The sequence below is a fragment of the Lutra lutra genome, chromosome 4, assembly GCF_902655055.1.
Source record: "Lutra lutra chromosome 4, mLutLut1.2, whole genome shotgun sequence".
Lineage (NCBI taxonomy): Eukaryota > Metazoa > Chordata > Mammalia > Carnivora > Mustelidae > Lutra > Lutra lutra.
In genome coordinates, this window is record NC_062281.1 from 160,353,027 (window position 1) to 160,379,759 (window position 26,733).

A 26,733-nucleotide genomic window follows, 5' to 3' on the forward strand; every position below is an offset into this window, starting at 1 on the left:
CACAGGGCTCAGAATAACACTTCAAAATATACCGTCAGGCAGTTTTGCGGTAATTCCCTTTGGTGTTAATGGCTTTCTCTTTAGAGTTCATGGTTAATGACATTTAGACAGATTATTCAGTCAGAAATTTATGTTTTTTGAGTATTTATTGAGTGCTTACACTATGCATAGCACTATATTTGGTACTGTCTTAGGATTTAAAGCTCTCCAAGAAATTTATAATCAAGGTGGAGCAATCAAATATATGTATATTCACAAATAGGAAAATAATAAGGAAGTATATGATTTATTATAAAATGAGCAATATAGACAGTGAGCATTATTAGTATTCATTAGAGGGATTATAAGGGACATTTCCTTAAAAAAAGCAAACTTGAGCTGGACCTTAAAGAGTTTGGATGATAGGAGGGAGGGGTCTGGTGGTATGTGCAGTTAAACAATGAGAATGTACAAATCTTCTGCAGACAACAAAATCTTACAGTCTTTTTCCTGTGGTCCTGGTATTGGCTGTGTGATATACCAAGTGAAGAGCCTTGGGTGTTGGGGGCTACATATGTATGTTACAGCATTTAATCCTCTCAATAACGCTATAGTTTTAGGCTGCATTAGCATTCTCCCCTAATTTAGCCCATTCTTCTAGTCCAGACTAGTTTATTCTAATTGATTTCTGCTTTCATCTATGTTAACCATTTTGTCTCCCACCATTTTCTTGTCCTCTCAAGTGGAAGAGGGCAGAGAGAAATATCTCTCTGTCTATATCTATATTCCTTTTAATTATTAGCATGGTCTAGTGTCCATAGATTTCTTATTTATGAGCTGTTTAATGTGTTGCTGGTGAATATCAAGACTCTCTGCTCTATCACCTTGAGAAGAATGTAATCTAATGTACATTAAGTGTTAATTTGTAAGTGACTATACCTTTTAATTTGTATTTTTTCTTTTAGTTGGCTCTCTGGAATTATACATATCTATAGTCCTCAGGTATGGGCTTGCTGCTTACGATACATGTTTAGTTCTTCTATTCAAGAAAGGCAAGTGATATTTTGTATTTTATTTTGATCTTCTCCCTGTTCATGTTTTATTGGTCTTGTTTAAAATTCATGCAGTGCCTTAACCTTTTATAATATTTACAGAACGGTAGAATAAGCACACTAAGAAAAACAAATCTTACATTAAATGGGAATAAAACCAGACAGAAAAGAAGAGGTTGCAGTATACATGGAAATGTGAAGAAATACACTTGTCTAACCACAGTACTATAAGACAGAACATACACTTTTCAGGTGGGGGGCGGTGGTTACCTAGAGATCATCTACTGTAGCATCCTATTTTATAAATAAAGAGATTAATTTTTAGTGAAGTGATTGAAAATGAGTTTAAATTTGTTGCCTTATGTGTGTTTTATTAAGTTACACAGTGCTAATACTAGTACCATAAGAAATATTTGAGAAGAGATATTTAATTTTCTTTCTGGAAGTGAAGTACAATTATTGGAACTAGCAAAGAAACTTTCTAACTTCAACTCCTCATTTAATCTTGGTATTTTGTGTGTGATACCACCATTTGCCTCAGCTTTTCATCTATTAAAATTTCCAGGCCTGTTTGTGTCTACCTTGGGTAGCTATAATACCCGTTTTTTTGTTTTGTTTTGTTTTTTAAGATTTTATGTATTTATTTGACACAAAGGGAGAGAGCGCATGCATGCACAAGCAAGGGGAGAGGCAGGCCGAGGGAGAGGGAGAAGCAGGCTCCCTGACTGAGTCACCCAGGTGCCTCTATAATATACTTAAAAAAAAAAAAAAAAAAAAACTTTGTTGAAAAGGCGGTACAAGTCCATGGCAATAAATCAAATATATGTAAAGATACTTAAGTTTCTCTTCTTCCCCCATATCTGCAGAGCCTATTCCCAGAGACAGTATTAAATGTTAAATAGTACCTTGTGTTCCTTTCCTAAAATATCAGTGTGTAGACAGGTATCACACTTTCCTATCACAAATAGGAACATAGTGTTCTTTTCTGTATGTTGCTTTTTTTCTCTCTATCATTATACCTTAGAGGTCATTACATCTTGGCGCATACAAATTCAGTCATATTATTTGACAGTTGAATAGAAAGTAAGATGTATTGGGACGCCTTGGTGACTCGGTCTGTTAAGCATCTGCCTTCAGCTCAGGCTATGATCCCAGGGTCCTCAGATCAAGTCCCACATTGGACTCCTTGCTCAGCAGGGAGCCTGCTTTCCCTCTGTTGGACGCTCCCTCTGCTTGTGCTTTCTTTTTCTGTCTCTCTGACAAATAAATAAATAAATAAATCTTTAAAAAAAAAAAAAAAGAATATGTATTATATCTTAAAAACTAGTCCTTTTGGGGCACCTGGGTGGCTCAGTGGGTTAAAGCCTCTGCCTTTGGCTCAGGTCATGATCCCAGGGTCCTGGGATCGAGCCCCACATCGGGCTCTCTGCTCAGTGGGGAGCCTGCTTCCTCCTCTCTCTCTGCCTGCCTCTCTGCCTACTTGTGATTTCTGTCAAATAAAAAAGTAAATACTCTTTAAAAAAAAAAAAACAAAACTAGTCCTTTTGCCTTTGCAGCAATTTTGTGTATACATCTTTGTCTACATACACATGTGTACATATATTAGCATATTTGTAGAATAAATTCCTAAAAGTGGTTTTTCTATGTCAAAGAGTATGTAATTAAAATTATTTTCTTTTGTAATTTAAATTTTTATAGATATTGGCCTTCAAAGACTGCCAGTTTATAAGCATTCCAACATTGTTTGAGAGTGCCTGTTTTCTCCATCCCCTCACTAACACTGTTGAACAAAATATTTATTGAGCACCTACTGTGTACCAAGCACTGTTCATGATATTGGGGATAGGCAGTAAACAAAGACCCTGCAGTGATAGGCAGTAAACAGAATAAGTAAAATAAGTAGTATTTTATAAGGTGATGAATGCTGTGGAGAAAAATAAGCAGAGGAGGTAGATATTGTGTGTCTGGATGGTAGTGATAGGTAAAGATTGAAATTTTATTTTTTTTTAAGATTTTTAAAAAAATTTTTTAAGTAATCTCTACACCCAAATTGGGGCTAGAACTTACAACCCCGAGATGAAGTGTCACATGCAATACTGAAAAGAGTTGGTATTTTATTTTATTTATTTATTTTTTATTTATTTATTTTTAAAATTTTATTTATTTTTTTAAAGACTTTATTTATCTACTTACAGACAAGAGATCACAAGTAGGCAGAGAGGCAGGCAGAGAGAGAGAGGAGGAAGCAGGCTCCCCGAGGAGCAGAGAGCCTGATGTGGGGCTCGATCCCAGGACCCTGGGATCATGACCTGAGCCGAAGGCAGAGGCCTTAACCCACTGAGCCACCCAGGCACCCCAAGTGTTGATATTTTAAATAAGGTGGTCAGGGAAGCAAAGGTTTGAGGGAAGGAAGTAAACAAAGCCATGTGGCCATCTGCACCAGCATCCCAGTCAGAGGATACATTAAGTGCAAAGACTGTGGGTGAAAGATCACTTTGCATCTTCAAGAGACAGCAAGGAGGTTATGCCTGAGAGGAAGAAGGGGAGGGGAAAGTAGCAAACCTCAGAGAGGTAACTTTTGATCTTTACAAACCTGGTGAATGGGAAATGATCTTTTCTGATTTTTATAACCTCTTTTGGGATCTTCACATTCATGTCTCTGGCCATTCTATTGGATTATGCATCTTTTTCACATTGCTTTGTAATAGCTCTGTTTCTCTTTCTCATTCTCTATGTACATATATAGTATGTAAAACACAGAAATGTACATTTATAAAAATGGGTGTGTGAATGTATGGTAGAGGTTATATAAATACAAAAATTTGTGTATATATGTATATGGCAAAGATTTTTTTCCCCCAGATTGCCATTTCATTTAATTTTGGTTAACGATATTTTTCCCAGACTTAACTTCTAAGTCAGATTATCAGTCTTCTTTTTCAGTCTTAGAAAGGAATTGCACACTCAGAAATATTTATTGAAATAAAAAATCTCTTGTGTTTTCTTCAGGTACTTTTTGCAGTTCTACTTTTTATATTTTGTTTCACCTTTTCAAGATAATTAGTTTTATTTGCAATAAAACAAATATTCATTTTAGTATATTAGTACAACTAAGTTTTGTTATCAGTGACTGGTCTTACTTTTAACTACTTATTGACAGTAAATGCTAGGTAAAATTAGTTTTGAAACTCTTTTAGTCTGTGTTCAGTCTGAAGCATTAGGCAATTTCTTTGATACCTGAACTCTGTAATTACTGCCAACTCTATGAACCAAAGAGAAGTCAGCACTGCTCAGCATAGCTTAGGTTGGTGCTTTGCAACATTCTGAACCGTGGGCTTGTCTGACCTAAAGGAGGAGCTGAGCAGAACAGACATTCTGTCTCTACAGCCCTCACTGTACTGTTTTATTAATGTTGTAACGTATCCCCAAATTATCTTTCATTCAGTGTTTTACAAAGGAGAGACAACTCCTAAAAGGGTTTTATTTATTTTAAGGTTGTACTTGTTTGTTAGAGAGTACGTGCAAGTGCGTGTGTTGGGGGGAGGGGGAGAGGGAGAGAGAATCTCAAGCAGGCTCCTTGCTGAGCCCTGAGCCCAAAGCAGGGCTCCATCTCACAACCCGAAGATCACAATCAGAACCAAAATCAAGAGTCGGAATCTCAACCAGCTGAGCCACCAGGTGTTCCTTTATTTATTTAAAAAAATTTTTTTTCTTAAAGTATTTTTAAATACAGTTTCCTTCCCCCACCCCATCTGAAAGAACAGAGTGCTCCTATGAAATCTTTTGTAAGCTGAAATGACAAAGCAAAGAACCAACTACCATTAATTTATATGGAAAATTTTTTCATTGTTCCCAGACTGAGAAAATAGCTTCTCAGGCTTTTTTTGACACCTTAGGACATGTCTTACTAATGGATGCACAAAATAAATTGAGGTAAAACATAGTACTCACAGACACAGTTCAGAGCTATGGCTGCTTAATGCTGAGATGCTGCATGTAGTTCCTGAAGAAGGAGCCCGGCAGGGCTACTCTTGCTTTTGATGCATGCTACCCCTGTAATGGCTCATGCAGCACAAATGCTGAACGTTATTTTCAATTTTGCCTTTTTTTTTTTTTTTTAATAAAAGCAAAAATCCTCTTTGGATTTCTCGGTTAGTGAAAGCAGATTTTAATGTAGGTCTTCTATAAAAGTGAAGTGGCCTAATGTGAACTTTTGAAAAGAGGATATCTCTTGTTGGTTTTAGTATGTGTTTTAAGGATTCTTGATGACTTTACAAATATTTGTTGAGCCATTCATTGAATAATAAAATGAATGTTTTTATCCATGCTTATAATAGTGAAATATTATAAATAATTAAAATACCTACTTTTAGAAGTCTAGGTGAATAATGGCACATCTGTAAATTGTAATACTTAGTAGTCACTAAAGAAGAATAAAGAGGTCTGAGGTATAATACAGAGTAGTGACATGGGAAGAAATCCAAGACAGTCAACTGAAAATAACAATTACTAATACAGTTGACCTTTGAACAATGCAGGTGGTGGGATACTCAGTCAGAAATATAGGGGTACCTGACTGGTTCAGTCGGGCAAGCATGTGACTCTTGATCTCTGGGTCATGAGTTCAAGCCCCACATTGGGCGTAACATTTACTTAAAAAAAAAAACTACATATAACTTGATTCCCCAAAAACTTACAGTAATAGCCTACTCTTGACTAGAAGCCTTATAGATAACCTGGTTAACACATATTTTGTATGTTATATGTATTATATCCTTTAAATATTCTCGCAATATTACAAGTATTCTTCAGTAAAGCAAGCTGGAGAAAAAATGTCATTAAAATCATAAGGAAGAGTAAATACATTTACAGTACTGTGCTGTATTTATTGAAAAAATTCACATATGCTGCGCCTCAGTAGCTCAGTTGTTAAGCATCTGCCTTCGACTTAGGTCATGATCCTGTGGTCTTGGGATCGAGCCCCGCATCGGGCTACCTACTCAGTGGGGAGCCTGCTTCTCCCTCTCCCGCTCACCCTGGTTGTGTTCCCTGTTTTGCTGTATCTCTGTCAAATAAATAAATAAAATCTTAAAAAAAAATTCACGTGTAAGTAGACTTGCATAGTTCAAACCCATGTTGTTCAAGGGTCAACTGTAGTATGTATGGTACGGCCTCATTTTTGTTAGATTGTATAAAATGTTTTTGTATGCCAAGGAGAAAATTATGGAGTTATATACACTAAACCAGAGAGTGAGGAGGTTTTCATTTTGTTTTATATATCCCTGTCTTGCTTTAAGTTTTTATAAGGAATATGTATTTCAACATAAAATGTATTTTAAAAAATAAAAATCAGTAACCCTAAAAAGTAAGCACATTTGCTCCCTAGTTTTTTCTTTTTTTTTTTTAAGACTTTATTTATTTATTTGAGAGAGGAACAGAGTGCCTGGGACGTGGGGAGGAGAGGGAGAAGGAGAGGGACAAGCAACCCCCTGCCAAGCACGGAGCTGGAAGCAGCCCTGATCCCCAGACCCTGAGATCATGGCCCGAGCCAAAGTCAGTTGTTCAACTGACTGAGCCACCCAGTCATCCTGCTCCCCGGTTTTCTTCCCAAAATTAGACTGCTTAAGTAGTTTATTAACTAGGTTGACAGATTTATGTAGATTTGTTAGAATATACTCTTAGTATCCTCAGTAAATTTTAATTAAATGGCTTTATTTGTCCAGGGTTTTTTCCGAATCTGGAAATTTCATTATAGTTCTATATTCTGTGACACATAAGGATCCTGAGTTTTATGAATGCCTCCCGTGTGATGGCAGGTCATCTGACCTTCAGTTCCAGCTACTAACCAGCAAGGAAACATTACGTCTTTTCAAAGTAAGTGATTTGATTAAGTAGCATATTAATGACTGTTTAGAGTTGCATGTTGACAATTTAAATCCAATGGTCTTTTCCCTTTAAAACAGTAACTCAAACTATTAGGTTCTGTTTATAATTATTATTGAATATTAACTTTATTCATTTGTGGTTAGTGTCTTTTTATAAATGCTAGATCGTATCTCTAGGACCAAATTATAATACAGGATCAGAGCTTTTCCACAAAATAACTTACTCATGTTCTAAAGCCTTTGAAGAATATTAAGAATTTATATGTTTGTATCATTTTATGATATTGAGATATTAATAATATTGGGAGTTAATTTGTGATCTTAGCATTTGTTTTCCCTGTTGTTTTTTATTATTTATTTATTTATTGAAAGATTTTGTTTTTATTTATTTTGATAGACAGAGATCACAAGTAGGCCGACAGCCAGGCTGGGGGTGTTGGGGGGGTGGGGAAGCAGGGGAAGCAGGCTCCCCGCTGAGCAGAGAGCTCAATGCAGGGCACATACCAGGATCCTGGGATCTGACCTGAGCCAAAGGCAGAGGCTTTAATCCACTGAGCCACCCAGGCGCCCCTCCCTGTTGTTTTTTAAATGTAGATACAACAAATGGTTTCTCACATTTGAAAGTTAATTTTTATGTTTAATCCTAGGAATCAGAATAGATTGTTCTGCATCTCATAAAACACATAAAAAATATGTAGGTGATGGTCACAGAAAAAGTAGATATTTGAAACCGTAAGTGTAGTTACATGAAAACATTCAGAGACTACTTTTCAGTAAATGATTGATTGTCCTGTGTCTCAGACTAATAATTAAAAAATTCTCAAGGTGCCTGGCTGGCTCATTTGAGTGTGTGACTCTTGATCTCCAGGTCATGACCTCAAGCCTCATGCTGGGTGCAGAGCTTATTTACAGAAATAAAACTTTAAAAAAAAATTATGTATTTTAATTATAAATATAATTATCTTAATTGAGGTCTAATAATTTATTTCCATTTTAGAGACATATATCACTTATCACGTCCTCAGTTCATAGTTCTTATTTTCACTGAATCCCTGGTTATTGAGTGAGTTACATAATACAGGTAATTAAGTTTTCACTTTTGTTTATGTGGCAAGGAAATGGACAGTTTAAAAAAGGTTATATAGGGCACCTGGGTGGCTCAGTTGGTTAAGCAACTGCCTTCAGCTCAGGTCATGATCCTGGAGTCCTGGGATCGAGTCCCACATTGGGTTCCCTGCTTGGCAGGGAGTCTGCTTCTCCCTCTGACCCTCCCCCTTCTCATGCTCTCCCTTTCCTTCTCTCTCTCATTCTCTCTCTCTCTCTCTCTCTCGCTCTCGCTCTCACTCTCAAATAAATAAAGTCTTAAAAAAAAAGGTTATATAAAAATAGAACTAACGTATGTTTAAGCAGTTCCACCTGTGGGTATTTATCTAAAGGAAACAAAAACACAGACTTCAAAAGATATTTGTACCTCCATGTTGATTGCAGCACTGTTTACAATAGCCAAGACATGGAAGCAACCTAAGTATCCACTGATGGGTGAATGGGTAAAGAAAATGTGGTATATGTATAAAATGTGTGTGTGTGTATATATACACATATATACACATACATATATATGTGTGTGTGTGTGTATATATATGTATATGTATATGTATATATAGTAGAATGTTATTCAGTCATTAAAAAGAAATCTTGTCATTTGTGACAACATGGATGGACCTTGAGGGCTAAAGAAGTCAGAGAAGGCCAAATACCCTATGATCTTACTTATGGGTGAAATCTAAAAAAACCCAATCAATGGGGCGCCTGGGTGGCTCAGTGGGTTAAGCCTCTGCCTTCGGCTCAGGTCATGATCTCAGGGTCCTGGGATCGAGCCCCACATCGGGCTCTCTGCTCAGCAGGGAGCCTGCTTCCTCCTCTCTCTCTGCCTGCCTCTCTGCCTGCTTGTGATTTCTCTCTGTCAAATAAATAAATAAAAAATAAAAAATATTAAAAAAAAAAAAAAACAATCAAACTGAACTCATAGATAAAGAACACAGACTGGTGGAGCATTGGGGGAGGGCAGGATGGGTGAAGGGAGTCTAAAGGTACAAACTGTCAGTTATAAGACCTGAGGATGTAATGTACAGTATAGCATGGTGACTATAATTAATAATATATTTGTGAGTTGCTAAGACAATATATTCTCAACACAAGGGGAAAGAATCATAAGTCTGTATGTATGGTAATGGATGTTAACTAGACTTATTGTGATGAGCATTTTGCAGTATACGCAAATATTGAATCACTATGTCGCACACCTGAAACTAATGTAATATGAGATGTCAGTTATATCTCAATTTTATTTTTTTTTTAAAGATTTTATTTATTTATTTGTCAGAGAGAGAGGGAGAGAGAGCAAGCACAGGCAGACAGAATGGCAGGCAGAGGCAGAGGGAGAAGCAGGCTCCCTGATGAGCAAGGAGCCCGATGTGGGACTCGATCCCAGGACGCTGGGATCATGACCTGAGCCGAAGGCAGCTGCTTAACCAACTGAGCCACCCAGGTGTCCCTATATCTCAATTTTAAAAATGATTTTTTAAGAAAGGTTATAGTAGTAGAAATGTCTCCCTCCTCTCAGTGTTTCAGAGCCACTTTTTATCTACATAAAATTTTAAGTCAGCTCTCAAAGTACCACCTACTTTATTTCAGAATGTTGAACCTTCTGACAAGAATTCACTCCATTTTGAGCTGACTGCTGAAAGCCAAAATGCAGAAACAGAGTTTTTCAACAAGGTTTCCAAGCATCTTTCAATTGAAAGGTAAAAGATGTTTTTGTTATCATGTATACTTTTTAAATTATATTTACTAGTTTTTGATGAGTAATAAAGTAACTCCCTAATCTGATGAAGCTAATTATATATCTTAGATATCATAAGATGTCCTTGCTTTAAATGCATTACTTCATACTCAGCATACTCAGATGTTGGATGATAATTCTTTTTTTTTTTTTTTTTTTTTTAATTTCTTCAGAGAGAGAGAGAGATACAGAGCACAAGCAGGGGGAGCTGTAGGCAGAGGGAGAAGCAGGCTCCCTGCTGAGCAGGGATCCTGATGTGGGACTCCATCCCAGGACCGTGGGATCAATGCCCTGAGCCAAAGGCAGCCGCTTAACCGACTGAGCCACCCAGGCATCCTGTTAGATGATAATTTTAATGAGGTGACAACTTTAATATGGTTGTCATTTGAGTTGCTTTATTACATAGGAAGAAAAAGTGTCAAGAAATTATCTTGTTTAGGAAGAAGCATCTTGTTTTTGTTTAGTTTGCCTTCTATTCTTCTCTTCCTTGTAGTTTTAAACCTGAGCCTATCAAAGAGACTACTGTAAAATATAACTTCTTTACCTAAAAAGGAAAATGCACTTGGGGAATAGTAATTAAATAATGACTGTGGTTTTTTTGGGTCTGTATATACCTCTTCTGGTAAAAAAGATATTCCTTCATAGTAGGGTTCTCTAGAGAAACAGGAACAGCAAGATGGAGAGAGAGAGAGAAAGATTTGTCTTATGGAATTGGCTCATGCAATTGTGAAGGCTGAGAAGAGTTGCATTTAGAGAGTTAGAGTCCTAAGGTGATCTGCTAGCAGAAGTGCTTCTTCTTCTTCTTCTTCTTCTTCTTTTTTTTTTAAATTAAAGATTTTATTTATTTATTTGACAGAGAGAGACACACTGAGAGGGAACACAAGCCGGGGGAGTGGGAGAGGGAGAAGCAGGCTTCCCGCTGAGCAGGGAGCCCAATGTGGGGCTAGATCCCAGAACCCTGGGTTCATGATCTGAGCCAAAGGCAGACGCTTAATAACTGAGCCACCCAGGCACCCCCAGAAGTCCTTCTTCTTGGGGGTGGTAATGCTTTGTTCTTTTTTTTTTTTTTTTTAAGATTTTATTTATTTTTTTGACACAGAAAGAGAGAGAGAGAGAGCAAGAGAGGGAATACAAGTAGGGGGAGTGGGAGAGGAAGAAGCAGGCTTCCCACTGAGCAGGGAGCCTGATTCGGGGCTTGATCCCAGGACCCTGGGATCATGACCTGAGCCGAGGGCAGATGCTTAACCACTGAGCCACCCAGGCACCCCCAGAAGTCCTTCTTGGGGGGTGGTAATGCTTTGTTCTATTAAGGCCTTCAGCTGACTGGATGAGACCTGCCCACATTGTGGAGGATAATTTGATTTACTCAGAGTCTACTGATTTTAATATTAATCTCATCTAAAAATACCTTCACAAAGAGGCACCTTGGGTGGCTCAGTCAGTTATGCATCTGACTTTTGATTTTGGCTCTGGTCCTGGTCTCAGGCTTGTGAGATTGAGCGCAGCATCAAGCTCCACACAGGGCATGGAGCCTGCTTAAGATTCTCTCTTTCACTCTGCCCCATTCTCCTCCTTCTCCTCCAGCCACCAAAAAATATCTCCACAGAAACATCTAGAATAATAATTGACCAAATATCTGGTTACCATAGCCTAGCCAAGTTGACACATTAACCCTTCAGATCGTATTCCAGCTTTCTCATTTGTTCTACGATATGCCAAAGACTGGGGATATGGTGGTATTAAAAACAGTTGTAGACATGATTTCTTCCCTCATGGAATTTATAGTCCAGTGATAAAGTGTGTTCAGTGTTCTCCGTATTATTGGAGAGGTCCACTAATGTAAGTTAGTAATTTGCCAAATGTTTAATAACCTCATTTAAAAGTTGCTTTGGGGTGCTGGTTTATTCTTGATGCTGTGGGTCTGAAACTATTGTTTTTTTAGTAAACTCTGCACCCAACATAGGGCTCTAACTCAGGTCTCTGAGATCAAAAGTTGTATGCTCGACTGACTGAGCCAGCCAGGTGCCCCCAAAACTATTGTTATTTTAACTTGCCCTAGCAGTTAATTTGTCCTTTTCTCAACTTTTTGACTATGACCTTAACTTGTCTAGAGGCTGCTTTAATACTGTCTATTTAGTGTCTCGCATGAAGAATAGGAGGTATAAGGTTCATTGTAGTTTATTGCAATTATTGAGAAAATGGCCTGACTTTTTTTATAGCATTCATTCATCTGTCCTTAACACTTGATTCTGTAGGGAAAAATTAACTGTGGTACAATTTTAAAATAAATGCCAACTATATGAACTGTTTATAGTGGGCACAACATAATAGTTGTGAGCTCAGTTTGGTATAAGACATCTGCATTCAAGTCCTGGTTCTAAAACATCATTATTCCATCTGTAAAATGGGAGTTATGATTGAATCTGTATTAGTTTCTGGTTGTTGCTCTGACAAATTACCACAAATTTTTTGACTTAAAAACAATAAAATTTATTGTCTTCCAGCTTTGGATATCAGAAATCTAAATGGTCTTTGAGGCTAAAGTCAAAGTGATGATAAGGCTGCATTCCTTCCGGAAACTTTAGAATCCATTTTATTCCCTTTTCTAGCTTCTGGAGGCCATGTGCAATCCTTTCTGGTGGCCCCTCACTCTGTCTTCAAAGCTAGCTTCTGACTTCTGCTGCTAATCCTCACATCTCCTTCGCTAACTCTGACCTTTTTGCCTCCATTTTATAAAGGCCCTTATGATTACATTGAGCCTACCTGGGTAATCAAGGATAATCTCTACATCTCAAGTTCCTTAACTTAATCACATCTGCACACTCCTTTTTACCAAGTGCAGTAAACATAGTCACAGTTTCTGAGGTTTAGAAAATTATCTAAAGTATACTGTCTCCATCTTTGGGCATTTTAAGTTATCCTTGATATAGGTTAGAGCACCAGAAAACTATATTCTTACAGCTTTTCAGGAACACCTTCACTGTCTTTTTAAGTCTTTATTCAAGGTTTTATTAAATATTTATGGAAGAAAAGACTAGATTAAGGGAACATAATTTCTTTAACATTATTTTTGAAAATTTTGCCAATATTCAATTCTGATCAAAGCTTTAGTAACCATCAGTCACTTTTAGATTTTTATTTTTTTTTTAAAGATTTTATTTATTTAACAGAGGGAGAGAGATCACAAATAGGCAGAGCAGCAGGCAGAGAGAGAAGGGGAAGCAGGCTCCCTGCTGAGCAGAGAGCCCGATGTGGAGCTCGATCATAGGATCCTGAGATCATGACCTGGGCCAAAGGCAGAGACTTAACCCACCAAGCCACCCAGGCGCCCCCCACTTTTAGATTTTTAGTAAAATGTTTGTCTCACCTAAAGAACTGATGTTATAATTATACAACATAAGGTTTTTTCTTTTTGCCTTGGCTACTATAAAAGCTCAGAAATGCATCTTATTGCTTGATGTCAGAAGTTTTATGTGTGTTTTTATATATGTTTGTGTTATCATAAGTAAGCATATAGCAAATTTTAATTTCTGGGGCTCCTGGGTGGCTCAGTTGGTTAAGCGTTTGCCTTCAGCTCAGGTCATGATCCCCGGGTCCTGGGATAGAGCCCTGCAACGGCTCCCTGCTCAGTGGAGAGTCTGCTTCTCCCTCTGCTTGTGTTCTCTCCCTCTCTCTCTCTCTCAAATAACTAAATAAAATCTTTAAAAAATATATTAATTCCTTGCCACAAACGGGTTCAAAAAAATATAACTTTTTTTCTTTTTAAAAGTAATTGAACTTGATTTCTAATTTGACTGCCCAGTTGTTATAGAAACCAAATTTCAGTCAATTCAAGATCTGTTTATCTTCTTTTCTATAAGGTTATATACAATTTGGAGGACTTAATGCTGTCCCAGTAGTGATGATGTGGGATGGCATGATTATGATCCAGCTAAGCTGCCATCTGCTCAGGTGTTTTCACTTGCCTCTGGTCTTTGGCAGTAGATTTGTGTGGGCCTCTGCTATGACCTCCTTACTCTAGTCAGGTCACTGGCTCTCTGTCATGTCCATGCTACACTTAGGCACGGGGGGTATCATAATATTCTCCATGTCACTCTTGGGTGCTGGGGGAGAACTCTGTGGGGCCGAGTGCAGACCCTGATGCTTAAACACACCATGCAGACATCCTGATTATTTCTTTGCAGCCCCTTGATTCAGAAGGGGCTGTGTTTGTTTCTCAGATCCATCAGGGTCTAGGACAAAGGTCTCTCAGACCTTCCAGATCCACCTGGGGGTTTCTTTTGTGCTTGCTGCCAGGGAGACAGGATGTGGGACCCTTTCTTAGGAATTCTGTTAATGTCTACACTCTTTTAGCTTCCTTCTGGCTCTTCTTTTCTCTTCCCTGAACTCATCCTCTTGAGACTTTATCTAGGATGCAAAAAAACCCAATGCATATAGTCTTCCAAATTTTAATCTTAAACTCTCAGCTTTTGAAACTCTGTACCAGAATTCAAAATTGGTCTCTGTTCTATTAGAGCAGGCCGCTGTGACACAATGATGACAATTGGTTCAGTAGGAGGAAGCACCTCAGTTAATGTCTCAGTTTTCCATCACAGATATAAGTGTTAAGGAAAATGGTGTAGTTCCTTATCGAGTTCTCTTTTTAACAGTGTTTAACGAGTGTTGAATGTAGTGAGTGTACAGCTTTATCACCAGTTTATAATTTTTTTATGGCAAGCACTGTGCCTTATTTATGACTATGTTCCTCAAAGTGGTTAATCAGAAGATGCTCAGTAACTGTTGATATTTTGTGACTTTAAGAATAACTGGGTTAAACTTCCCATGATCAGGCAAAGGGAGGTAGTTTATTAAGCATGAATCCGACTGGACCAGCTTTTCTAGGCAGCTAACACTGGTCTGAAAAACAAAATAATCTGTGATTGTCAGATACCAAATTAAATGATCCAGATACTACTGGGGCTTATTAAAGTACTTTATTCAGTTTCAAAAAGAAAGAACAAATAAACAGATTACTGAAAACTTTTCCTTACTCCCCTGTATTCTTTAGGTCCTCCCAAAAGTTATCTCCAGGAAAAATGCCAATAAATGATCGTGATTCTGGTGTTGAAGATGAAGATTTTTCTCCAAGACCAATTCCTAGTCCTCATCCTGTGTGTCAGAAGGTATCACCGATCTTATAAAGAACCCACCTATGTGTTTAGAAACCTAAGATCTCTTCGTGTTAAAATATTCAACAGTATTACTGAAACTTATTCAAGTTTTATTCAAAGATATATCTAGGTATATATCTATATGGCTATATCTGTACATACAGATACAGGTATTTTTCATGTAACTATTATATTTTATATATATAATGATACATATGTATATATGTGTACGTATTATATTATATCGCTTCCAGAGAAAACTGAGGCACAGATTGGTTAAGTTGCCTGCCCAGTATTGTACTAGTAAGAGAAAAGTAGAATTCAGGAGGTTTGAAATTCAGTAAAGCTAGTAATTCAGAAGGTTTGGTTTCAGAACTTGGTGCCTTTAACCCATATAGACTCAACATTCTTAACCTTCTCCAGAACTTGACATTGTTATCACCAAATCTGAGAAAACACGGTACTTGCTTTTGGAGATTGCTAAATCTCCAATCTGTTATAATTTTTTGATTATACAGGCAACCAGTGTGTTATTATGGAGTTGTTGTACTTTAATTGGACCAATTACTTATTAGAAGAAAAAGGAATAAGAAAGATTTTTAAAAATTAATATCAAATTATAACCAAATTCATGACAGTAAATATTTAGTTTATTTTTTCCTGCTCTCTTCCAACTCTTAGTTGGTATTGGCAGTGAATAATTTCACTTAGTAGAAAAATATTCTGAAATACTTATCAGAAGATCTTTTGTTACTGAAGAGGCAGAAACATTATTTGCTATAAGATCTATTGAAACATTTTGACAGTGATAGTTTTTTGCAGAGAGAGGGTAAAAAAGTATTATAAAACAGTTTCCCATATTGTGTTATGTAATTTAAGCAACATAAATCAGTATTCCAATAAAGGGAGTTCCATTGTTAAGTAATAAGTTTGTGAAGGCAAAGACCTTGTTTATTTTACTCACAGTTGTATTCCTAGTGCTAGCACATAGAAGATGCCCAGAAAATATGTATCAACTGTCTAAAGAATAAACACTTTTCAATAAGTAATTGGATATAGTTTGGAAACTATTAGTCTAAAGAAAACAGAACATCCAAAAAAATACTTTTCCTCTTTCATTTCTTTCCCATTTATAGGTTTCTAAGATCCAGCCATCAGTTCCTGAACTTTCCCTTGTTTTGGATGGCAATTTCATAGAATCAAATCCTCTGCCTAAGCCATTGGAAATGGTGAATAATGAAAATCCTTCTTTGTTGATTAACCACTCTGAACACTTGGAGCCATTGCAACCCCAGCTTTACGATGACAAAAGCAACCTAGAAGCTGAAGCTGGAGAGCTTTCCTTGAAAGGGTTACCAAATCAATTAACCCAGAGCACTGTTCCTTTGAGACACAGCAAAGTAAGACAGCCATCTACCTGTAAGAATGGGAGCGCCCATATCAAGAACAGTATTAAAGCATCTTCTCTTAATAGGCCATCTTCTGATTCAAATGTACACAAAGAAGAATATCCTGTAAGATCCTCCACATTAAATTCCAAGCAGTCTTCTCTTGCCTCAGGGTCTCACCCACACAATTTGGTTTTTTCATCCCATAATTCAGGAAGACCAATGGAACTTCAGATACCTACTCCACCACCGTCTTACTGTCCTATGAATGTTTGCAGTTGTTGTCAGCATCATGCCCACATGCAGTATAGTCCAATAAATTCTTGGCAAGGAGTGAATACAGGAGAGTCTGTTCAAGACCTCCAGTCTGAAGCCATTCACAAGCATTCATTATTTCACCTAGGTGGATGTCCAGCTCTGTACCCTAATGCATTCTGTTCTTCAAGTAGTCCTGTAGCCTTGAGACCTCAGGGGAACATGGGTGGTTGCTCTCCCCTCAACAATGTAGAACCATCGCCTGTGGCAAGACAGCCTTCACATGTGGGCTCCTGTAACCCACCGCCTTGTGCAGTATGCATGCACACACCCAGGACTGGCTCAGACAACGGAATGATGGGACTGTCTCCGGATGCATATAGGTTCCTCACAGAACAAGACAGACAGCTGAGACTGCTTCAGGCACAGGTTTGCAAGCTTTCTTAGTTCTTTTAAATTCACGGTATTAATATGGGTGCTTAAAAATAACTGGCAGTTCTTCAATAACTACATTTTATGGAATAAAATTGTAGAATATCAAAACTAGAAAAAAACCTTGGAAAATGAATTCTGGTTTCTTTTGTTTTACTGATAAGAAGAGGATTAGAGAGAGAAAATAATTTACCCAATGACACATTGCTAGTTAGGAGTAGAACTGGGACTAGAAAGTAAACCTTCTCTTCTCTGCCTTGTGCATATCCTAATCTACAACATAACTACATTTTTCTTCCGTTTGTTGCCTCTAACAAAAAAGTCTGTATAGTTTAGTAAACCTTGGTATACAACTAAATATAAAACCTGCACAATAGATTCTGATGCAGCTCTAATTTGTCAACCATGTAGTATATTTAGTACTTTTAGCCAGTGTGCCTTTAGAGAATAGTTCTAGAACCTCTTCTGTGTATCTGTACTAGATGTGTTTCACTCATTTTATTATGAAATGCTTCCTTTTTTCAGGCCTTTATGGTAGGTTTTAGTATTTTAGTTATATCCTTACACCATTGAGTCTTGTACCTTTTTTTTTTTTTTCCTTTTCTTACTGGTACCCTTACCTACCACATATCTACCACATACCTACCACATACCTACCACAAATCCCCTACCTCCTTCCTCCCTCCTCCCGACAGCATGAATGAAAACAACCTGAAATGCATTCTTCAGTATTTTGCCCATGATCCTATAACTATGCAAATATATGTGAAATGGACATTATATACATGTACAATTAAAAAAAACCCTTGTTTTATAAAACTGGAGTCATAGTGTTTGCATTTTGCAAAAACAAAAAGAGACAATTTAAAACTTCTGCTTAGAAGCACCTGGGTAGCTCAGTCAGTTAAGCTGTGTTTGCCTTTAGCTCGGGTATGATCCCAGGGTCCTGAGTTTAAGCCCTATGGCTGCTCCCTGTTTAGCAGAGGATCTGCTTCTCCCTTTCCCTCTGCCCTCACTTGCACACTCATGTTCTCTGTCTTTCTCCCTCCCCCAAATAAATAAACAAAAAATCTTAAAAACCCCAAAACTTTAAAGACCCCTTCTGCTTTAAAATGCTGTAGGTAGGAAACCTGAGAAGAATGTAGTTTCACTGTTTTTTAGACCTAGTAAATTCTTCGAAGTTGTAAAATATAAGTTTGATTTTTACAAATCCTTACAAATATAGACACTCGTTTTAACATAGTTAAATGTTTCACATTGAAAAGATATAGTTCTTATATATTTCTTGTTTTGTTTTTTAAAAAAGGCAGGCTAAAAAGATCTTTTAAACAGAAATCTTAGTTACTTGGGATTAAAATGTAGATATAGACTAGTGAGCACATTATCTGAATCATTATACTTGAAGAATACAAAAAAAGGATGTAGAAAATGCTTTTATGATAAATACACACACTTTTATTTTGCTCATGTGAATTTTTTTTGAAGATTTTATTTATTTATTTGGCAGAGAGAGAGAGAACACAAGCAAGGGGAGCAGCAGAGGGAGAGGGAGAGGCAGGCTTCCCGCTGAGCTGAGAGCCAGATGCGGGGCTTGACCCAGGACCTTGGGATCATGACCCGAGCAGAAGGCAGGCGCCTAATCAACTGAGCTACCCAGGCTCCCCAACTCATGTGAATTTTTTTAAACTTTGTTTTAGGTACCACTTTATTTACATGTAAAAAACTATCTTAACACATTTTCTGTATAAGAATATATAGAACTATCTTATTCTGTATAAGATTTTGTTAAAATGATGTATAACAAATTTTCTAGTCTCCTGTTCCACAGTTTGAAGTTTCTGCTATTGCAAACAGTGCAGCAGTCAGCATCCCTGTGCTTGGCATTGCCCTGCATGTGTGCACATATCTCTGTAGCATAGATCCCTAGAAGTAAAAGTGTGAAGTTGAAGGGAACACACATTTTAAGTGTTCAAAGATAGCCAGACTTGTTCCAGTCCTAATGGAGACTTGTTTTGAGTCTCATCTTGGTGTAGTGGTGAAGGGATGGCACCAGCCTCCTTGGGTTCTAGTCAAGTTTCAGTGTAAAATAAAGTAATGCAATCTTGGGCAAATTACTTCACCTCTCAAACTTCAGTTTTCTCATTCACAAAATAAGAATGTACCTAAGTGTATGGAGTTCTAAGGATTGAATGAGTTACTAGGGAGAAGTGGCTTAGAATAGTGCCTGGCATATAGTTAGTGCTCAGTACCTGTTAACTATTACTATTTTCATTATCATTATTAGTTCAGTTAATGACATCACTTCTCATCTTGTTGCTCAGGCAAAAATCCTGGGTGTCAGAAACCCAGGTTTTACTTTCTAGGTGTATCTTGAACTTAACTGTTTCTTAACCATCTTTCCTGCCACCTCCCTAATTGAAACCATCTCCATTTCTTATCCAACCATGCTACTTCCAGTACTGTCCCCATTTTTCCTTGGAAACAATGGAAACATGACAGCCGTCTTCTTTTTTTTTTTTTTTTTTTTTTTTTTTTTTTGAGTTTAAAGATTTTATTTATTTATTTGACAGATTGAGATCACAAGTAGGCAGAGAGGCAGGCAGAGAGAGAGAGGAGGAAGCAGGCTCCCTGCTGAGCAGAGATCCCGATGTGGGGCTCGATCCCAGGACCCTTGGAATCATGACCTGAGCCGAAGGCAGAGGCTTTAACCCTCTAAGCCACCCAGGCACCCATCTTCTTAAAGCTCAAGTCAGATCATAGGGCTTCGCTCTCAGTGGTTTTCCTTTGCAGTTAGAAAATCCAGATTCCTTACCCTGACCCTTGAAACCTTGTCATTTGGCTCTGTGTGCCTCTTCTTCTAGCTCATCTCTTGCCGCCATCTTCTGTATTCACTACACTTCAGTTGCAGGATGTGCTTTTTGTTCTTCAAAAACATGAACTTGTTTGTTTCCACTTTAGATTCTTGAGTTTGCCCCTTTGCCTATACCTTCTAATGGCTCACTCCTTCTCAAGGGTCAGGCCTTAATTATGAGTTTTTGGTTTTTGTCTCTAGGGAGCTGTAGGGAGAGAGCTTACAAGATTCATCACTGTACTTTTTAAAAAAGCACCTTGAATAGTTCTTTACTTATAATAGTTACTTAATACATACTTTGTAACTTGAATGAGAACGGCCACCCAAAGAGGCCACCAGTTTAATACTCCAAAGTTGTTTTTCCACATCTCCAGTATTGTGCATATAAAACTAGTAAAATTAGTATCAGTCTTACAAAAAGACACTATTTTAATTTGCATTGTATTGTCATAATCCAGATTGATCATTTTATTATTTATTGGCCATTTATATTTTCTTTGTATAAAGTCCGTCATTTATCCATTTTAGGTCCTTTTCTAATTAATTTGTAAGAGCTCATTGTAAATTAGGAAATTGGTTTTTTATCATATATATGTGGTAAGCGTTTCTTATAGTTTGTCTTAAATGTTTTTTGTTTTAACCATTTGTTTTGTGCAGAATATTCCAATTTAAATATAATTAGGTTTATTGGTGATTTTCTTTCTGCATGTTAATTATGTTTAGAAAAGCCTTCTTCAAGATTATAAAAAATCTATTTGTAGGGCACCTAGGTGGCTCAGTGGGTTAAGCCTCTGCCTTTAGTTCAGGTCATGATCTCAGGGTCCTGGGATCAAGCCCCACATTGGACTCTCTGCTCAGCAGGGAGCCTGCCCCCCCCCACCTGCCTACTTGTGATCTCTCTCTCTCTCTCTCTCTCTCGGTCAAATAAATAGATTGGATGGTTTAATGAGTTTATGTGTATGTGTGTGTGTCTATAGGTATATGTATATATAAAGTGGTTAGTGTAGGTCCTGGCTATAGTAAACATACAAAAAGTTACAATTATTTTGTCTCTCTTTTTCTTTTTTTTTTAAGAGATTTTATTTATTTATTTGACACAGACAGAGATCACAAGCAGGCAGAGAGGCAAGCGGGGGCGGGGGGGGCGGTGAAGCAGGCTCCCTGCCGAGCAGAGAGCCCGATGTGGGTCTTGATCCCAGGACCCTGAGATCGTGACCTGAGCCAAAGGCAGAGGCCCAACCCACTGATCCACCCAGGTACCCCAATTTTGTCTCTAAATCCTTACAACTACTTTAATATTAAGTGATACTGAGGCTCATTGTGGTTAAATAGCTCATCCTAAAAGACAGCAGAGTGGGATTTAAACTTATATCCTCATGACACCAGAGTTCACACTGTAAACCACTATAAATACATATGCCATTTTATATTATTAATGCAGGTTGTATTTCTACTGATCTTAATAATTTATTGATAATTTATATCTTCCTATATTAGTAAAGGTAATTTGCTCAAATTAATGAGACAAATTGAACACAATGGTATAATTTTTTTAAAGATTTTTATTTATTTGTCAGAGAGAGAGAGAGAGTGTGCATGCTTACAAGCAGGGGAGCGGCAGGCAGAGGGAGAAGCAGACTCCCTGCTGTGCATTGAGCCCGATGAGGGACTTGATCCCAGGACACTGAGATATGATCCTAGCCAAAGGCTAAGCCACCCACCTGAGCACCAAAGCATCCCCACAATCGTATAATTTATAGGGAAATAGAAAATCGCAGTTTAAAAAGGGAGGCTCTTCTACTCCTAAGTATATACCCAAGAGAAATGAAAAAATATGCTCACATAAAAACTTGTACACAAATGTTCATAGCAACATTATCTATGATAGCCAAAAGTGAAAACAGTCCAATGTCCATCAGCTCATGAATGGGTAAATACAATGTGACATACCTGTACAATGGGATATTATTCAACCACAAAGTACTGATAGGTACAACAAGGATGAACTTTGAAAATGCTATGCTGAGCGAAAGAAGCAAGATACAAGGCCACATACTGTGTGGTTTCATTTATGTAAAGTGTCCAGAATAGGCAAATCTGTAGAGACAGAAAGCAGATTAGTGGTTGCCAGAGACTGGGTATGGGCAATGGAAAGTGACCACTAGTTGGTACAGGTTTTTTCAGGGGATTAACGAAAATGTTCTAGAATTAGATGGTTGTGGTGGTTGCAAACTTTGTGGTGAATTTGCTAAAAACCACTGACTTGTATACTTTAAAGGGATGAATTTAATGGTATGTGAGTTATATTTCTGTTTTAAAAGAAGCACGGGAAACTTGGTGTTTGAACCTCAGCTTTGCTACTGGTTAGTTACATGACCTGGGCAAATAATGTTAATTTCTCAAGTTTTCTTATCTGTAAAGTGTGTTTAATAGTAGTACATTCCTGGGGTGCCTGAGTGGCTCAGTGGGTTAAGCCTCTGCCTTCGGCTCGGGTCGTGATCTCAGGGTCTTGGGATCGAGCCCTGCATCGGGCTCTCTGCTCTGCAGAGAGCCTGCTTCCCTCTCTCTCTGCCTGCCTCTCTGCTTACTTGTGATCTCTGTCTGTCAAATACATAAATAAAATCTAAAAAAAAAAAAAAAAGAACTATAAAAAAAATAGTAGTACATTCCTAATGGGCTGGATTGTAATAATCATACATAAAAGCTCTCACTATAGTGTCTTATAAAACAGGACACACTCAGTAATTGTTTGCTACTGTTATTAATAATTCCAGTTTTAGCATGGCCAAACATGGACTATTCTGATTACCCTTTATAAGAAGAACCTTGTGCAAAAATGTTCACTATTTGGTAAGGAGTTAGATTATAACTCTTACCTTGATTTTGATTTGTAAGTGGAAGAGGAATGAAATACTGATTTGAAGTGTTAACAATCAGGCTTTTTTACACAAGTGTCAATTTATAAATGCCAGTTTAAATGCCTTTATGTTTTTACTTTTAAATTTACACTTAGCTATGGGACACCTGGCTGGCTCAGTCAGTAGAACATGCAACTCTTGATCTCAGGGTTCTAAAAGCCCCACATCAGGCATAGAGTTTACTTTTTTTTTCTTTAAAGATTATTTACTTGACAGAGAGAGACACAACAAGAGAGGGAACACAAGCATGGGGAGTGTGAAAGGGAGAAGCAGACTTCCCCCTGAGAAGGGAGCCCTGTACGGGGCTCAAACCCAGGACCCTGGGATCACGACCTGAGCGAAGGCAGATGCTTAATGACTGAGTCACCCAGGTGACCCCTAGAGTTTACTTTAAAAAAATAAATAAAATTTGCACTTAGCCTACTTAAGTGCTTAATAATGAAGGATAGTGATTTCTGCATTGAATAAGTTTTATGGTATGATCTAACTGAATTGTGAGAAAATAGAGTTAAAAGTATGATTGGGGCACTTTGTAATTCATTTTTAAACTCCACCGCCAATTTGGTTGGTTACTTCACTGCCAGTTTAAAATATGTTTTTAATTGATACAGATTCAGCGTTTGTTGGAAGCACAGTCTCTACAGCCCTGTTCCCCTAAGACAACCTCTGCTGAAGACACGGTGCAAGCTGCAAGACAGATGGAGCTGGTTTCCATGGAAGCACAGTCTTCCCCTGGCTTGCACATGAGAAAAAGTGTAAGCATTGCTGTGAGCACAGGTAATTTCCTTCTCTTTTAATTTGTAAGGAATTAAAAAAAATTCTTTTCATATCACTTTTAAATTTTTTGCTTTGAAATTGGTGCATGGTACAAACAGAACCAAAGCCAAGGTGAAGAGAGTATCACTTATTTAAGTCTTTGTGTAATTTTACTCTTTATGAAAGAACTGTATCAGAAAACAAATGGGAGACCACATGACATGATACTTTGTTTTTGCTTCTTTCCTAGACTGGACCCAGTTCTTTTTTTTTTTTTTTTTTTTTTTTAAGAGTTTATTTGACAGACACAGTGAAAGAGGGAACACAAGCAGGGGGAGCAGAAGAGGGAGAAGCAGGTTCCTGCTGAGCAGGGAGCCCGACTCAGGGCTCAATCCCAAAACCCTGGTATCATGACCAGAGCCAGAGGCAGATGCTTAATGATTGAGCCACCCAGGTGTCCCTAAACACAGTTCTTAAAAGAATAGTCATCTGTGGTTTGAGGGATCAGGGAAGGTTTGTTTTATCTATGCAGTGGTATTGATTCTGGGCCTTGAAGGATGTGTAGGGTTTTAGGAGGTAGAATGGAGAGATGGCAGAACAAGATGGATGGGAAAACAGTAGGGGCACAGGGAGAAAACACAGAGCTCTGAATTGTCTAGTAACAAAGGAGAGCCTTTATTACATCTTTCAAAAAGGAATGTCTGCTTTATTCGGTAAGCAACATTAAAGGCCTTTTAAAAATCAATTAAAAATGTAATGGCCTATATTTGTTCACATGTTTGATCACCACCAGACCTTGAGATCTTCAAGAACGTCCCCAAGATCTAGCAAGACACCTAGTACATAGGGTGATGGTGGTAAGAAAGAAGAGAATGAGTTGTGTAGGGTGTTGATAAGATTTGGTTAACTAATTAGATGTGGCAGTTGGAATAGGTGGGATTCTGAAGTTACTTGTTTAGATCCTGGAACAGAAAAAAGGACATTAGTGAAAAAATCAGTGAAATCCAAATAAAGTATGGAGATTTAGTTAATTGTAATGCACAAATATTAGTTTCTTGATTTTGAAAAATGTGCCATGGTCATGTAAGATATTAATGTCAGGTGAAACTGGTGAGGAGTATATAGGAACTCTTTCTTATCTTCTCTATAAATCTAGAATTATTCTAACATTAAAAGTTTATTAAAAATGAAAATAAAAGTTATCCAGGATTTTCAGCTTAGAGGACCTAGGGAAGGCAAGTTAGAGAAGAAGCAAAAGAGAGAGGATGAGTTTAGTCTAAATATCTATTGCATTTGAGCTGCTTTGGGAAATGAAGATGGTGAAACCCAAACATTTGAGGAGTGGAGAAGGGATGATGACCCAAGACTTGTAGAAGTAACAGATGAAGATTTGAACCTAGAGAATAAATATTTGAGAGGGAGAAAAGGAAGGAAGGCAGATTTCTATATTCTATCTCTGAACCCATTTGTTAACTGCCCATGTAGAGGGGAGCAAGGAAGGAGAGAAAGAAGAACCCCTTGTACATTTATAAGTCAGATATCACTGAGTATTAGTCAAGATTCTTTGGCTGCAAGTAATGTAAACCACTTTGAAATAATTTAAGTAAGGAAGGGGAATTTACTGGAAGGATATGAAGTTGTTTCATGAGAACCAAGGCCAAGAGTGGGGCTGACGTCAGGAAAAAACTAGAACTAGAGACTAGAATACCATTAGGGCTATCCAACTATATGGCTGTTTTACTCAGTTTTTCTACTCAGTTTTTGTAGCTCACCCAAAGCTCCAAAGTGTAAGTGTCACACAGTTTTAGCCATGTAAACAAACCAAGTTACTCTCCTTCCGTCTTGTTTCAAATTGCAGAGAACCTGAAGGGTCTAGTTTGGATTAGGGTTTAATCCCTGGTTCAATGGTGAGGGGGTTGAGAAGCATGTAAAGGGACATATCTGCTGGAGTCTCAACTTGGTTAATTGCAGGGGTGACAGTCTCCAGGGGAAGTTTGTGTATGTTGTAGAGGGGTGGCGGACAAGGAGCTGTGGGTATTATGAGCTAACCAAACATACATACCAAACATACCAAAAAAGTGCAGTTTCCTCCTATAAACTGTGCTTTTATTATATTACAGTTGCTTCTCATCTGTAGCTGTTCCTAGACTACAAGCTTTTGGGATGTTGAACATTGCCTTATTCCACGATTGTATGTCATTAGCTAATATGATGCCTTAATCATAATGTGTGCTGAATAAAAGATAATTGAATGAAGTCATTTACATGTTTAAGCTGATATTCTGAAATTATTTTGAAACCTCATAGATTCATATTCAGTTATTCAACTTGGATGACCTGGGGTAGTTATTACTTATATGCAGAAAAAAGCATTATTAATAACTGTGAGAACTAAATGGCTTTTAAAACATGTTTATTCTACAATGTTACTTAATTTCCTGAAGGTATGTATTGGTAAATATTCCAGAAGAGTAGCAGCACTTACGTAACTTTGTCATAATTGTCCTTTCTTTTTCTTTTTTTTTTTTTTTTAAGATTTTTAAAATTTATTTGAAAGAGAGAGAGAGAGCACATGTGCATGTGAGCTTTGGGGGTGCGGTGGAGGGAGAGGGAGAGAGAGTCTCAAGCAGGCTTCTCACTGAGTACTGTGCCGGTCATGGGGCTCCATCCTGAGCCAAAACCAAGAGTTGGATGCTTAACCGACTGTGCCAACCAGAGCACCCAACATTTGATTTTTAAATAATTGCTGATATTACATATGTCTGATATGTCCCTGAATATTCTCATAAATATTGTATTTAAAGATAGAAATCAGAGAGCCTAGGAACTCATTATATGTTTTCCCTTGTTTTTCAGAAGAGCAATTTTCTGTACACACATAAACCTAAATCATATTCAGAACCTTTATATGTGAAACACATCATTTGAGAGCCACACCTCTTGAAGAGACAGAGCCCAGAATGTCCCCTGTTCCATTTGTCCCAAGTTGTTTTTTGTTTTTTGTTGTTTATTCTTTTTTTAAGTAGGCTCTGCACCCAGTGTAGAGCGTGATATCCTTGAACTCCTGACCCTGATATCATCATCTGAGCTGAAACCAAGAGTCAGACAGTTAGCCAGCTAAGCCACTGAGACTCCACCTTGTACACCAGTCCTCTGGTTTTTCACCTTACCTCTTTATGGCATTTCTGAGAAGAAATAATCTGCAAACATTTCTAGGTAATTGTG

General features: G+C 37.7%; 1 protein-coding gene across 2 annotated transcripts in view; it reads left to right on the forward strand.

Moving 5' to 3' along the window:
- STIL (STIL centriolar assembly protein) overlaps positions 1 to 26,733 on the forward strand; it is a 77,366-nt gene that overhangs the window by 17,380 nt on the left and 33,253 nt on the right. Inside the window, exons 8-13 of one of the 2 annotated variants that reach the window (XM_047727558.1) lie at positions 945 to 1,031; positions 6,755 to 6,905; positions 9,611 to 9,720; positions 14,806 to 14,908; positions 16,045 to 16,980; positions 23,364 to 23,529. In XM_047727558.1, the coding sequence (XP_047583514.1) occupies positions 945 to 1,031; positions 6,755 to 6,905; positions 9,611 to 9,720; positions 14,806 to 14,908; positions 16,045 to 16,980; positions 23,364 to 23,529 (1,553 nt within the window). Of the gene's footprint in view, positions 1 to 944; positions 1,032 to 6,754; positions 6,906 to 9,610; positions 9,721 to 14,805; positions 14,921 to 16,044; positions 16,981 to 23,363; positions 23,530 to 26,733 lie in introns of both variants that reach the window. The other variant, XM_047727557.1, reaches the window with a different exon arrangement.